Source organism: Conger conger, chromosome 2 (genome assembly GCF_963514075.1).
Source record: "Conger conger chromosome 2, fConCon1.1, whole genome shotgun sequence".
Taxonomy (NCBI): domain Eukaryota; kingdom Metazoa; phylum Chordata; class Actinopteri; order Anguilliformes; family Congridae; genus Conger; species Conger conger.
In genome coordinates, this window is record NC_083761.1 from 5,220,727 (window position 1) to 5,235,667 (window position 14,941).

The 14,941-nt window shown below is 47.1% G+C and overlaps 2 protein-coding genes across 2 annotated transcripts in view; both read right to left on the bottom strand.

The window, feature by feature from the left end:
- Positions 1-634: 634 nt before the first annotated feature.
- rbm34 (RNA binding motif protein 34) lies at positions 635-5,645 on the bottom strand. The gene is made up of 11 exons (XM_061232314.1): positions 5,341-5,645; positions 4,831-4,990; positions 4,234-4,358; positions 3,900-4,125; positions 3,509-3,568; positions 2,956-2,999; positions 2,438-2,521; positions 2,105-2,168; positions 1,917-1,959; positions 1,649-1,767; positions 635-1,194 (listed from the first exon to the last, which is right to left on the bottom strand). Exons 1-11 carry the CDS (start codon positions 5,364-5,366, stop codon positions 751-753), a joined length of 1,395 nt encoding a protein of 464 aa, XP_061088298.1. The 5' UTR covers positions 5,367-5,645; the 3' UTR covers positions 635-750.
- A 1,238-nt stretch (positions 5,646-6,883) lies between these two features.
- LOC133114181 (AT-rich interactive domain-containing protein 4B-like) overlaps positions 6,884-14,941 on the bottom strand; it is a 64,324-nt gene continuing 56,266 nt past the window's right edge. The window contains 5 exon segments of the mRNA XM_061223353.1: positions 6,884-9,451; positions 10,814-10,960; positions 11,257-11,466; positions 12,384-12,497; positions 13,201-14,400. Of these exon segments, the coding sequence (XP_061079337.1) occupies positions 9,309-9,451; positions 10,814-10,960; positions 11,257-11,466; positions 12,384-12,497; positions 13,201-14,400 (1,814 nt within the window). The 3' untranslated portion in view covers positions 6,884-9,308.

Sequence of the window (14,941 nt, forward strand, 5' to 3'; positions counted from 1 at the left end):
CACACGTGCAGCAATAGTCACCTCGGTTTTATCTGGACTGCCCTGGGAGTTAAGGGGCATGGCATTTGAAAGGTCGTGATTGTCTAGACAACTCCCGTTGGGAGTAACTACTGGGGCGGCTACTTGACTGCGCGGTGCTAAATTAAACTAATTAACCGCGAGGACTTCTCCAGCTGCTCCGCTTGTGAACTGCTGTTGACATGGCAACATTCGAGCAGAAAACGCTTCCTCCTCCGGCTTCCGATGTCATAACAGACCTCTTGAAAATTAAATGGCGTCGTTATCCCCTCTCACAGCAGCAACGACAGTTCTGTAAATGTACCGAGCATTTTCAAAAACTTTCATCGATCCCCAGATAATCAACGGCATTGATGACTGATCAAATGCAATTGGGACACTTAAGTTACCAGTGTAAGGTACGCAAAACCTGTGTTCCTTCCGCAAAGGATAAAATGCATTTTAACTATGAACCTGTTGCGCCTTATTGACATTTTGTCTTATTTAGCAAAAAAGTAAAATTCTAAATATAAGCCTAAAATACTTAAGAGTAATACTTCTGATACATTTAGTTTGTTTCTAAGGCTTAAGCATTGTAGAGAGACCATTAAATAAAAAGGTCACATCAGACTTAATGCACGCTTATATTTTCAAAAAAAAAGGTTTTATTTCCGAGTCCATCAAATGCTCCACCATCAAAAACGGCGAAAGGGTTCATTATAATTACAGGTTACACACACATACAGGCACGCCTCAGATATGGATGGCCTGATCTCGTTTCCTGGCTTTGAGTTTCTTCTTCTTTAGTCCTTTGCCCTTGGCTTTGTCCCCCCCGGGCGTGACCATCTCCCCCTTAAAGGAGCCCCCGCCGTGGGGTCTGGCCAGCCTGCGGGGCCCGGGGCCCGACAGAGCCTTGCCGTGGGGCCCCTTCCCCGGCCTCCCTTTCAACCCCCCCTTCGGCCCCCTCTGCATCGGACTCGCTTTCCCAGAGTCCTTTGCTTTCCCAGAGTCCTTTGCTTTCCCAGAGTTCTTTGCTGCTGCTGCTGAGTCTCCCTTCCTGGGCCCCTTGGCTCCCTTGGCCGCCCTGTTCTTCACGCTTTTCACCTTCTCCTTCTTGACGGAGCGTTTCACACGGACCTTCCTGCCGTCCAGCTCAGAGCCGTCCAGCTTCAAGGCCAGCTGCACTGCGTCCATGCTCTGGGGCAGAGGAGTCAAACACCACATTCATACATGCACAGAGGAGTCAAACACCCCATTCATACATGCACAGAGGAGTCAAACACCACATTCATACATGCACAGAGGAGTCAAACACCCCATTTATACATGCACAGAGGAGTCAAACACCCCATTCAGACATGCACAGAGGAGTCAAACACCCCATTCATACCTTTCAACTGTATACATGCACAGAGGAGTCAAACAACACCTGATTCATCTCTTTCCAGCGCCTTTGTCAACTATAAATGGAAATATAATGTATTCTATGCTTTCCCCCATTTTATTTAATGTTTGATTGATTGATTGATTGACTGCAATGATTAACTGTAATGAATGCACGTGAGCACCTTATGAACATAACCCGTCTAGACGGATATTTTCGGTCCCAAAAAGAAGAAATATCTGGGGGAAAGAGGACGTGTTCTCTCACCTCAAACAGGACGTATCCGAAGCCCTTTCCCATCCCGGAGCGCCGGTCTCTCACCAGCCGGACAGCCTCCACTTTCCCACACTCCTCGAAGTGATTCCGGAGTGGAAGCTCGTTCACGTCTGTCAAACGAGAGGGGAGGTAATGCCCACATCCACCACAAGGGGGCAAGGCTAAAACAAGTCCAGGCCAGTGCCAAACAGCTCCCTCAGTTTTTTTAGATTCTCCCAATTAAGAAAAAATTCAAAAGAATTGAGTGGGGAATACTTACCATAAGGTAGATTTCCAACAAAAACAGATCTCTTGTGATCATGCTGAAAAAAAGAGAAGGATTGAAGTTAATTTAGATTCATTTGCAATTAACACTTTATTTTACAGCCGGTAAGGCTATAGGAGCGTTAGCATTCGCGGTCCCGGTCAGGTAGACGGGAAAGGTAACGGCCTTGCGGTGGGACTTACGGAGGCCGATTTGGAGGCTCTGTCGACCCGGATGTGAAACCCTTTCTCAATCTCCAGGCCGTTCCTGCAGGAGAGCGCACACACACACACACACACACACACACACACACACACACACACACACACGATAGTGGTTAAGGTGCATGACTGGGACCTGGAAGGCTGGTGGCTCAAGCGATAAGATCCACACAACCGTTGGGCCCTCGCGCAAGGCTATGTACCCCGTAGTGCTCCAGGGGGATCCCCCCCTGCTTAGCCTAATCACCCGTCAAGTCGCTTTGGATGAAAGCTTCAGCTGAAATAACGAGTTATTATTCATTACGAACGCCGCACCTTTGTAAAGCCTTCTCCGCCCCTTCCTCGCTCTTGAACACGATGTACGCGTTGATGCTCTGCCGTTTCGGATGGACCTTTCGCCTGCGAGGAAAATAATTACGATCATTGGCAGAGCGCAGACGCATTAGCAACACGCGTTCCACTCCACTCACACCGCCGTGAATGATTCACAGTGAAGACTCTTCAATTATGTAGGAGAGGTAATAAGGTGGTGCAGTTGTACACACTAGGGCTAGGCGCTGAACCTGAACGCCTTCGGTAAACGTCCCGAGTGTGTAAACGGACCGTATGCTGAAAAGGCAATCTGTGGGAGACGCTCTGAGGTTGACAAAAATGGATGTCATAAATATGTTGTTTATAGGGCAATTTCATATGATTTTTATATTGTACTAAGTGACCTATGAAGAACTGCCCTGCAGTTCAGTTTTGCTGAGATCTCAAAACTGATCTTAACTATTTGCTAAATGCTGCTAAAATGCTGTACGGACCCAATCCGATTTCTTTAGATCACTTACTGTATAGCTGCCACTTTCAGGGACATGGATGGGTCTTCTCGTGCCTACAGTAAAATAAGAGCAATTAACAAGGCACCTGAACATTTTTTTACATTTACATTTTAGTCATTTGGCAGACGCTTTTAATCCAAAGCGACTTACAAGTGCATACACACACAGTGAAGGCAAATGGTGAAGGCAAATGGTTAACACAAATATTTACAAATTAAATGGTTTGCACACCACAAGATCACTGATTTATTCTGTTATAGCAGCAGGGGAACAGAACATTTTGGCAAAAGGCCTTCTTCAGTGTCTAAACAATCTCAAGGGGCAACTGGCTATAGAAGTGACACACGTGACCAAATGTTTTCCTTTAACCCTTTCAGTCCAAAGACTGCTACATGGCACTCTTGATCTTATACCTTTTCAACCAATCAAAATGACTGATCTACTATCGTTTTGAGCCCGTATTAAAACCCTACTAAATTTTCTACACTTCATATTGGGCTTGGGACTGAAAGGCTTAAATCGCCATTTTGTTGTCAGTTAATTTCAAAACAAATTCACTTACCACAGAGCGGAAGCGAATGGATTCGATGCTGCCGAGTTCTTTGAAGAGAATCTGCAAGGCCTGGAGGCAGAATGTAAACATGAGAAAACACACCAACAGGGCAATCACACGGTCCTCACAATGCTGGTTAAACCTGAGAACACACACACTACCACAATCACACTGTCCTCATAACGCTGGTTAAATCAGAGAAAACACACACTACCATAATTACTGTCCTCATAATGCTGTTTAAACCTAAACAAAACACAAACCACCACAATCACACTGTCCTCATAATTCTGGTTAAACCTGAGAAAACACACACTAACACAATCGCACTGTCCTCATAACGCTGGTTCTCTTTGCACAGCAAGAACATCAGCGTGCAAACGAGCAACACGGTGCATACCTTCCTAGTGCAGCTGACCGGTAGGTTCCCCACGAACACCGTCCTCTTGTTCTTTATCCTCTCCTCCGCCATGTTGACGGGCTTCTTCTTTTGGGGCGGCGCCCCCTCTTCCCCCCCGCCCCCGCCCTCGCCCTCCCGTCCCGGTTCCGGGGCCTTCCGCTTGCCCTTCTTCGGGGTCTTCTTCGCCCCCTCCTCTTCCTCGTCGGCGTTCTGCAAGGCGCTTTCCCTGAAAGAGCAGATTAAGAACCAATGAGCTCCATTTAACCAACAGCATTTGAGTAAAAAAATCAAGAATAATAAAAAAACAACAAAAAAAAAAGTGAATTTCACTCGCCTGTTTTCTAACTTTTCGTCTGCTTCGGATTTTTGCTTTTTGGGCGCCTTCTTTTGTTTCTGAGCCACCGGACCTGCGGCTCCAGCAGCATCCTCCGACGTGTCCTCTGTGGCCTTTGGAACCGGCTGCAGACAAAAACAAGAAAACACATTTTTACTGGAAATGGATAACTGCAGTTGTTTTCTTAGCAGTCTCACCGCAAGTCTCTTGGATAAAGAAGCTTAGTTTGTGAAAATTAATTCCTAATCTGTTTGTTTTCTACCATGTTTTAGCCAGATGTGATAGGTCAGTGGTTGAGTTGCTTTGAACCTCCGCCTTGAAATATGTCCCCACGTACATAACATCATTATTTAAGTGGCAACTTAACATTGGATTATTAGGAAAGCACAACTCTGTAATTTGAGCGATTTATTGCACATCAGTGTCAAACTGGTCAGGCTCATAGTACTGTGAAGTTATGAGCTGCCAGGTCAGACTCACCATATTCTAAGGTTATGAATTTGACAAGTAAGATCACTTTGGTAGTATCCGCTAGACCAAACTTAACCCAACTGAATAGCTTGGAGTCCTGTGGTGGTTTCCACCTGCTGAACTCACCTTTGGCGCAGGCACAAACAGCACACTGGACGTTGAGGATTGAGTTTTGAATAGATCAGCTAAGTGACTGGAGCCAGGTGAGCATTTCTTCGGGAACAAACTGCCACATATCTGCCCTACCACATAGCCATCTGTCGACTCCGGTACCTCGGGGGGTTCGCTGAAAAACCAACATGCATGTCATAACATCATATAGCAAGCACAACAAAAATGTTCACTGGTCAATGTACCAGTATAAAACACAACGAAACGACAGCAACAATCGTTAAATACGGCTTACTGCGCAAGTGCGTACTTGTCAATACTCCAGCACTTATGCACATTTCTGAAAGTGATCAATTGCCAAACATTCAATGCAATTTCCCCCAAACGCAGTAACGTTGGTTTAAATGGTGTATTCACTAATGGCGTTAACCTCATGTATGAACAGCTAAAGTAAGCGGCTGTAACCCAGCTACCAATATTACGAAATCAACGCAAATCTGTTTTTGTTCAGCAAAAAGTACTTACCTATTTTCTGTAGATTTCTTTTTCATGATTATTCCCGTTTGCTAGTCAACTAGCGAGCAACAGTTCACTGAACCAAACGAATCGCCAAATAGATGAAGCCTCTTCTCCCTTTGACAGCTCAAATGATCTCCGGGGTGCTTCTGGAAAGCTTATTTTATCGTACACATGATAAAACAGCATAAACAAAATATTCTACCTACGTTAAAATAAATAACCGTTTAAACCAAATAGCTGGCAAGGAGGTTACTTTCCAAACACACGTTTCGAACGTAAGATGGCAGTCCGTCAAATTATTCGTTCCGGCTGATAAAAAGTTGGTCTTTGGTTCCTACCAGGTCGGATTGGTTCCTTCCAAACCCAGATATGCCAAATCGCTTTTCAATAACAAACATCAATATTTCGAAGCTGGTAACATTGCCACACAATCCAAATATTTTAAAGCGGATTGTATTAGTTATGACAAGACAATTCCGTTGATATCATTATGAATAAATACATCCAACTTAAGACTTAATATATGATTACCATTTCGTAAATCGACAATTTATAGATTCTATATTCTTGCTAAATTCAAAGCCAATGCGTTTTCATGTATTCAAATGTCCTAATCTAATCTAAATTAACAAAGAACATTAAAAACGCACAAAAAAGTAAGATTGAGCGTACCTGAAAAAATGTCAAAATATACTGGCAATGAGTGTAAATACAATGCACATCGTTCCCTTGTTAATTTTTTCCATACACATTTGCCAGTTGTGCACATGGAGGTTTTGAGTTTAATAATTAATTTCTTACCTGTACTTATGTGTATTATGAATTACAAAATTAAAGGCAATAGCAGTACTTTAATTTGAACATTACAAATAATAGTAATTATATGTTATGAAGGTTATACAAGTAATAGAGACATCTACACAACATAGTCCTACACTGTCCCATAAATAGAAAGTGGATGTGTGGTCCATCTACTAAAAAAAGCATTTGAAAGGTTTTGGAAAAGATTGCCACTTCTTATTACAAACACTAACACAAGTACTAAACTCGCTGTAGCCCTTGCTCTGGTCAACTTTAAAATGTTTAAATGTAAGAATGAAATTTGTTCTGGATTTGTTTGGAGTAGCTCACTGATTGTAGCTGGGCACAGGTAAAACATCAGGGTGTAAAACGAAGCAGAACCTTCTTTATTCCATCACATCCACAGGTCAGATGTCTTCTGAATCTCCTACTTCCTGTAGGCCAGTATGAATGAAAGAATGCAGCTTTTGTGCAAATCCGGCAGTCGTAGAGCTTCCAGTTCGATCCCACCCTGGGTGTGTCAAAGTGTCCCTGAGCAAGACATCTAACCCCCAATTGCTCCCATGAGCTGATTGGTGCCTTGCATGGCAGCTTTTCTGTGTGTGTGTGTGAGAGAGTGCGTGCACGTGTGCGTGTGTGAATGAGAAGCATGAACTGTACAGCGCTTTACAGACCAGTACCATTTGCATTAATGAAAGCATGTTCAGTTATGGCAGTGGTATTTCGCAAACAATCACAAACAAAAGACTTCAAACTATGGCATTTATTTTCAACAGAGGCGTCTGTCTTTGCTTACATTTGTACAATAAATTACACAAGATCCATGAGCAGAATCTAATAAATACTTTAGAGCTTTCATAGGAGCTTTGTGCCTCTCTCTCTGTCCTCAGACATTTTTTTTGTAAAGATTCATAAAACTTTACAGCCCATGTACAAGTTGCAAAATACTTTTTTTTCTTTTTTTTTTTTTTTAGAACGCACCTTTAAAAAAAACAACAACAAAAAAAACGAAGCTTCTCATACGAGCACAAGCCAATGGGAAAGAAAACAAAAAACACAAAGTTGACCTTTCTACAAAAATATGAAGAAAAGAAAAGGGTAACTGGATGAAACTCGCACACCACAGAAGAAAAGAAGAGAAATAAAAGAGAGAGAGACATGCTCGGGCCCTCTGAGGGCTTACACGGAAAACTACACGTAAAACACTCACGGTCTGTACAGAAACGTACATAGTATTAACGGTGCAAGATATTAAATAGCTCGACTTGAAACACACTTCTCAATATACAAACATATTACAAAGGCATACAATTAATGCGAGTGTCAAAGAACACGCCTTCCGTCTGACAAGAGCAGGAAGTGTGTACACGGGGAAACGGACTGGAGGCCTCGGCAGAACCCAAAACGCAGCACGACATCTCTTCACTTCCTGAATGATCTTTAGCATACTGTCACTGTTTAACTGGCAGGTCAAAATACTCCATGTACAACTTTTTTATTTTTTTGTTAAAGAAAGGATTGGGGGGGGGGGGAGGTGTTATTCCAGAGGTCAAACTAATGCCAATATGACTATTGGGGGGGAAAGTTGGTAAAATTACTGAAATTCATTTAAATAACTTGAGAGAGAAAGAGATAGTGAGATACAGAGAAAGAGAGAAAGAGAAAGAAAGGGTGAGAGGGCAATTTCGATGGTGAGTAACAGAGAATGTTTCAGGAGATCACTTCCTCTGCAGTGTGGCTCACAAGACAGAAGGTGGCAGCACTGTCCTAGGTACGATAGAACACAACGGTGCACCACACCGCAAACATGTTCTGGAACAGGTATTCTTGTACAAGCGCACCAGCAATTCAACAACTGTAACGGTCCTTCTTTCCCGATTCGGTCCCAATGACGCGATTGGAATGTTCTTAACTGAACATTCTAATGCTGATGATGTCACAATCACTACCGGTGACTGAAAGCAGTGGAGTTCTAGAACACCGACTTGCCAGAAAACACTCTTCACAGAGGTAAAGCACCAAGAAAAAAAATTCATTTGATTGTCTCCCTCCATGTGTTGTAGTTTCGTAGTTTCGTAGTTGTAGTGACAGTGGATATTTATCTATTAGCAGTATGAGTGTGCGGTTCTGTTACACTCCGGTATGTAAGCTGGGGATGTGGTGTGAATGAAGCTCGACTTAACGATGAGAGTTTAAACCAAGCAAACTCAACAGATGCTATTTGTCAGGTGAGCAACAGCACGATTAAAAGCTGAAGTCTTCAGCATTTCTAGGAAAGCGCTGTTACAGAACAATTCTGCACTGGGGTCTTCCGGAAATAGGAGCCCACAGATACGCCCTCCCGCTAGTGTGGATCTTTGAGGCCCAATGACCATCTTTACTGCAGAAGGAGAGTTTCCAACAACCTACTCAGCCTCTGTGAGTGAGAATGTAAAGGGAAGGAGAGAGAGAGAGAGAGAGAGAGAGAGAGAGAGAGAGAGAGAGAGAGAGAGAGAGAGAGAGAGAGAGAGAGAGAGAGAGAGAGAGAGAGAGAGAGAGAGAGAGAGAGAGAGATGGAAACACAGGGGATGAGAAAGCTTTAAAGGGCTCATATATTAGGTGTAGTTCATTGTTAAGTGTGGTGACGTTGTGTGATGGTCCAGCAAACAGAAACATTGTTCAGCTTCCAGGGCTACGGTCAGCTACAGGGAAACCCCTTCTGTGAAAGACCATAAAAACACACTACACATGCACACACACCCACACCCACACCCACAAACAAACACACGCGCGCACGCACATACACACACACACCTCCCCCCATGCACGCACTCCAAAAGACACACACGTGCACACACAACACAACTTAAATCCACAAAAGCAAATTGAAAACAATTATTGCTTGAAGAAAACAACCATAAAAAAAAACTTTTTAACACCAACGAAATACCATGTCTGTTGTACTTTTTTTTTTTTTTTTTCCTTTGCTTACCCCCTTCCCCAACTCCCCCCTCCCCTCCTTCATAAAAGTGCACTTAAGTGCAGAGTTAGCTTGCCAGGAGAACAACAACAGTCGACAGGAAATGGCTCTCCGGGTTTCCTGGTTGGGTTGAGCGTGTTTTGTGCCTCAGTAGTCTGTGTGATCAGTCGTTTGGGTTCCGGGGAGGGGGCGGGGGGAAGGCCGGGGGACCCTGTCACCTGCACTCCACCGACACCCCCCCGTTCTGCGAGGACCCCGATACGGGGTCGGCCAGAGTCAACATGACAGCCGCCGTCAGCGAGCTGGACGAGGGAGAGGAAGAGGAGGAGGAGGATGAAGAGGACGCAGCCGCCGCACCTAGGGGAGGAAGAGCAGCAGCGTGAGACAAACCGTCACGGCTCAAATCGTTTTCATTTTTAAAAATCGAAGTTAATCGCATTGGTCGAACAGTGTAGGAATTGCTGCCGTTTTTATACATAGTACCTAGCAAACCTTCGCCAACAAATTCAAACTTTTTAAATGTTCTCCAGGAACGTTAGGTAACCGTTTGAAGAGGTAGCTAGTGCGCGGCGAACAAAAATGGCTGCGGATGGGGATGACGCCGAGAGAACGAAAGTTGACACTCATTCGGCTGTTATAATGCACTTTACTCAACGTAATATTTGTTCTTAGCTTTCTTTTTTAAAGCCCAGTTAAGCAACTAAGCTAGCTAGCATCGTTTTACCGCATCCATTTGTATGTAAAAGGCGTTAATACAGGCGAACTAAATGGAAGGTTCATTTAAAATCAAAATGATGACTTTTCCAGCTGATCTGTTCCCGTGGTGACATACGGAGTGCGTTTTACATTCAGAAGCATTACAAAATATATAGATTTTGTACAGTAGTAAATCACAACCCCCTTTCACGCCGGTAAAAATATGATTTCATACTTGGGAAAAGCTGGGGGTTCCCCCACAATGCCACCAATTCAGGAGATTTTAAAGCCCTCCTGCCAAATTCAAACGGCAATAAAAACCGTTATACACTGTACAATTACAGCGCTACGCCGCTATAAAACCCTCAATGCCGCTGAAATGAATAGTGTGGCAGGATCCGCGCTCACAAATGCAATCCAAGCCCCAAATATGTGGAGCATACAGACTCCGAAGCAGGGTCGGTCTCTCAGGGTGTAATTTACTCTATATTAAACACAGAGCTTTGGCTTCAGACAATCACTGCCAAGATCTCTCTGCAGAACTCTCCAGCACTTCAAAGTGCCTCTGGCTGAAGAACCGTCGAGCGATTGATTTTCATTTACATTTACTTTTCAATAATTGTGGGAGCGTTCAAATATTTTTCACGGAGCTTGGGAACGCCAAATTTAATTTAATTTAATTGGACAGGTTAGCTAGCATTCGCCACACATCTGACAATGACTTATCGACACCCCCGTAGTTTCAAAGACAGCTACGGGGCCTGGCCCCACCCAGGGGTCTGGAAGTTGGGGTGCTGAGAAAATGCATGGCTATTAAATTAATAATCATCCCGCATAAAACAGCCCTATTATTAAACCGGGTTCAACAGGGGGTCTGTTCCAACCACTCCAAAACATTTTATATTATATATATTTATACGCAGCGGCTGGGCTCTGGAATGTGAAACTAGTTCCCAACGTGAAGCTTGCCAAGTAAAAGAAAAAAGAATGAATTTGTGTGGTTTCTTTTTAAACTGGACTCACTTTCCCGCTCCTTCTTCTTCATGCGTTTTCTCCTCCGGTCGATGGAGGCCACCTCGGACTTCAGGGAGAGGTAGTGGTTCCGGATGTCCTGCAGCTTCTCCTGGAGGAACGAGATCCGCTCCAGACCGCTCATCTTCTCCAGGTCCGCTAGAGTCCGCACGGCCAAAACACGTGCGTTAATCTCTCCGAACCCTGCCCAGCCTTACGCTTTTATCCCCAGTCTCTGCATTTCATATTCTTAACAGCTGTACAGTTCATTAGACAATCCCCCCTGGAGCAATGTGGGGTTAAGGGTGTTGCTCAAGGACCCAACAGATGTTATCTTGGCTACACCGGGGCTTGAACCACCACCTTACCCTCTAGGGCCGGTCAAAAAGCAGTAAACAAAATGCGCCCCCTGCCAGAAAGCACAGGGACCCCAAACTCAAACACTCAAGACTCACACATCTGAAAGCTCCACTTGTAGACCCTGGGCGAGCGGGCGTGGCTCTCCCTGTGGTGGGGGTGGTGGTCAGGGTCGCCGGGCTTGTGGTACTTGTGGTGGCCAGCAGGGGGCGACCTCCCCCCAGGCCGGAGGGCGGCCATGTTGGCCTTGGAGGAGGGAGATTTACCGGGGCTGTCGCCAACCTGGTCCTCGCTGTCGCTGCTGTGTGCTGCACGGGGGCGAGAGGTTTAACAATATGTTTAAAAAATAACAATCATCAACGTAGTAATACATTGAATAATACACTCAGCGACCACTTTATTAGGTAGCCCCGGAGACCAGCTTGTTAATGCAAATATTTTAATCAGCCAATCACGTGGCAGCAACTAAATGCATAAAGACGTGCGGACGTGGTCAAGAGGTTCAGGATATGATTGATTGTTGCTATGACTAAGCGTTGGAATACGTCATGCCAATAAAGCGAATGTGAATCGAACCGAAAACAAGTGAGGAAGGAGCGAGAAAGTAGAAGGAGAGAGAGAACAGCAGAGAGGGAAGAGAAATTAAGGGATGAAAGGAGAAAATGAAGGGTAGAAGGACGGAGAAAGACGGGAGAGGGAGAAAGAGAGCAAGAACAATAAGCGCTAATCTTCCCAGCGACACAGAAAGGCCAAGCCGCCTTGTCATTAAAGTCTCATTCAGACATGGCTTCCTGTCAGCCAAATATGAGAAGTGCGAGCGTGAAATCCATCAGACACACTGTCCGCTACGAGCCCCGCTCTCTCTCGACAAGCCGCCGAGGCGCTGATCAGCGTTACAGAGATCAGAAACAAGGCTGAGTCTAATAATACAGCATCAGCAGCAGCATATAAAGAGATGAAAGCGTCTGGAGACTCAGACAAGGCCACACTCTGACTCAGAGGTGCTAATTCGGCTGCAAAAAACGTTCACAGATCAAATCCAGCTCGTTTTGGGCGCCTCATCTCTGCGCGACTGAGATAACTATGGAGACGGGGGGTGGGGGGGGGGGGCCTGTTGTGTTACCCGTTTTCAGTTTGTGTTCGGACAGTTGGGTTTCCCGTTTTCAGTTTGTGTTCGGAGAGTTGGGTTTCCCGTTTTCAGTTTGTGTTCGGAGAGTTGGCTTACCTGTTTTCCGGATCTTTTTCAGATGTGTTCCACCGTTTTTGTGGCTGCGTTTTTGTTTCTTGGGGGGGCTGGCGACTGGCTGCTGGTCTCTCTGCCTCTTCTGGTTGGTCACCGCTGCAGGATAGAAACGGGGGGGGGGGGACGTTTTAGAAAAGCATCCGAGAGCGGACCAGCTGCCAACCCCAAACACACTCCCCAAAGCAAACTTGCACTTTTAAACAGACTTTCAGCTTCAAGGAGCACTGAAAAAAATCGCTCTATTTTTCACCATCAGCGATTCCCGTAATTGCACGAATGCCGCCTCATTTGGTTTGCTGATTCATTCCTGCTGATTCACTTTCTAACAGTTGTGTTATTCAGACTCTGAGTGATATGATTCCTGCCCATCTGCTGCTAAATAACTCCACTCAATCAAGGCTCACTTTTCAAGACTTTTGACCTTGCCCGTCCTCCAATATCACATGCTTGACAAGAGTATAGAGGTCATAGGTCACCAGCACTGTACAGGTTGCTAAAAAGACTCAAATGACGTCAGCCAGCCTGCAGGTGAAATCACTGTTGTAGTTTCAATATAGGAACCGGTTAGCAACTTACTAGGACTACAAACTGTAGCACTGTATTAAAGATCAAAGGTCACAGAGTCTAGATAGTAAGCTGGTTGGTGCCTAGCATGGCAGCCAATCGCCGTTGGTGTGCGTGAATGGGTGAACGAGAAGCATCGACTGTACAGCACTTTGGATAAAGGCGCTACATAAATGCAGACGTTTACCATTTACCATTTAAAGAGAAGGCTGCAGTCTCATAGCAACAGGCTCACCTTTGTCTCTCTGCTCGCTGTCCTGTTGGCTGCTGCCGCTGAGCGCCAGGCTGCAGTTGCTGTTGCTATTGGACGAGAAGCCGCCGTCGAAGGCCAACGGGGGCGAGCCGGGCCTGTCCTCGGGCGGATGGAGCTCCTGTAGCTCCGCCCCCAGGCTCTCCACCTCCACCGTGCTGCCGTCCGATTCGCTGCGGCCCCCCACGCTCTCCGCCCGCCGGGGGGGAGGGGGAGGGCCCGAGGGGGGCGGGGGCGGGGCAGGGGTCGACTCCGCCTCCACCACAGTCGGGGCCTGCGTGGGCGAATCGGGGGTGGTGGGGGGCGTGTTCAGCACTGAGTTGCTCCCGCTGCTCAGGAACTCCCGTGTCTTCTCCGGTTCCGGCTTCACGTCGGACGCCTCCCGGTCCTCGTCGGCCGCCTCCGCCACGCCGGGGTCCTCTTCCCGCGGGTCCTCGGAGGCCGGGGCGGGCGTCGGGGGCGGCGGGGGGGAATTTGCGGCCTCGGTGTCAGAGTCGGAGAACAGCTCCTTCAGGGTCTTCTTGGGCCACTGGGGCTGGATGCTGCACCACATGTCCTTCTGCCCCTTCGTCCTGCCGGGCAGCCGCTCCTCTGACCCCAGCGTTAACTTCGGCCTCTTCTCCGGCACCTCCCAGAACGGCGAGGGCCGACCCGCCTTCGTCTTCTCCTTCAGCCCATTGTACTTCCGGGAGGGCGTGGCTTTGGACCGGGCGCGCTGCCTCGACCCTTCCTCTGGCCGCGGCTCCCGACAGGCTCTTCCTCCCCCTTCCTCATCTTCGTCCTCCGAACTGCTGCTGGACATGAGCCTGGCCTCGTCTCTGGAGCCCGCGGTTCGGTCCTCCGGCCTCAAGGGGGAGCCGCTCGGGAGCCAGTCTCCTCTCCCCATGCCGCCTCTGGCTCTGGTTTTGGAGGCTCGCCTCCTCCGGGAGCCGATTCCTCTCTCTCCCTCAGGCTCCTGTTGAGGCCTGCAGTCCTGCACATCTGCATTCCGGCCCGCCGCCCCCGGCGTGGCCGCTCCTCCTCTGGCGCCCTCTGGTGGTGGCCCACCCTCCCTGCGCTCCACGGCCCGAGGGTCATCGGCAGGGCCGCCCAGCCCGCCGGGCACCAGCTCGTCTTCCTCGTTGTCTCCGTCCTCATCCTCGTCCTCTTCTCTGTCGGTGTCCTCATCTGACGAGCTCTCAGAGCCTGGAAGACAACAACAAACAAATCAATTCTAATGATACAGCTAAAATAAAGCAGGGGGGCATTTCAACTTTTGTGCATCACTATAAATATGGTTCCACTGTTACATTACATTAAAGTGGTTTAGCTGATGCTTTTCACCCAAAGTGACTAAGTTGATTAGACTAAGCAGGGGCCAATCCCCACTGAAGCAATGCGGGGTTAAGGGCCTTGCTCAAGGGCCCAGCAGCTGCAGAGATCTTATCGTGGCTACGCCAGGGCTGTGTTTTTTAGGATAAAGAATAAAAGTACAGGAACAATCCAGACGCAGCAGCGCTCACCCGTGCCCTCAGAGCGACGCACAGCGCTGCAGGTTTTTACCGTTCATCAGCATTTATCAGCTCAATTAAAGCGGCCCGTTCAACACCGTCAGCTCACTTCCACCTTCTTTGATCCTGCCTAAACTTCTTGAGGTGAAAGTAGAAACCAGCCACCCCCACGGCTCTGTCTCCGCGGAGGAGAGCGAACGACACCGCACTACAAAGCGGGGGTGGGTGGGGGGGGG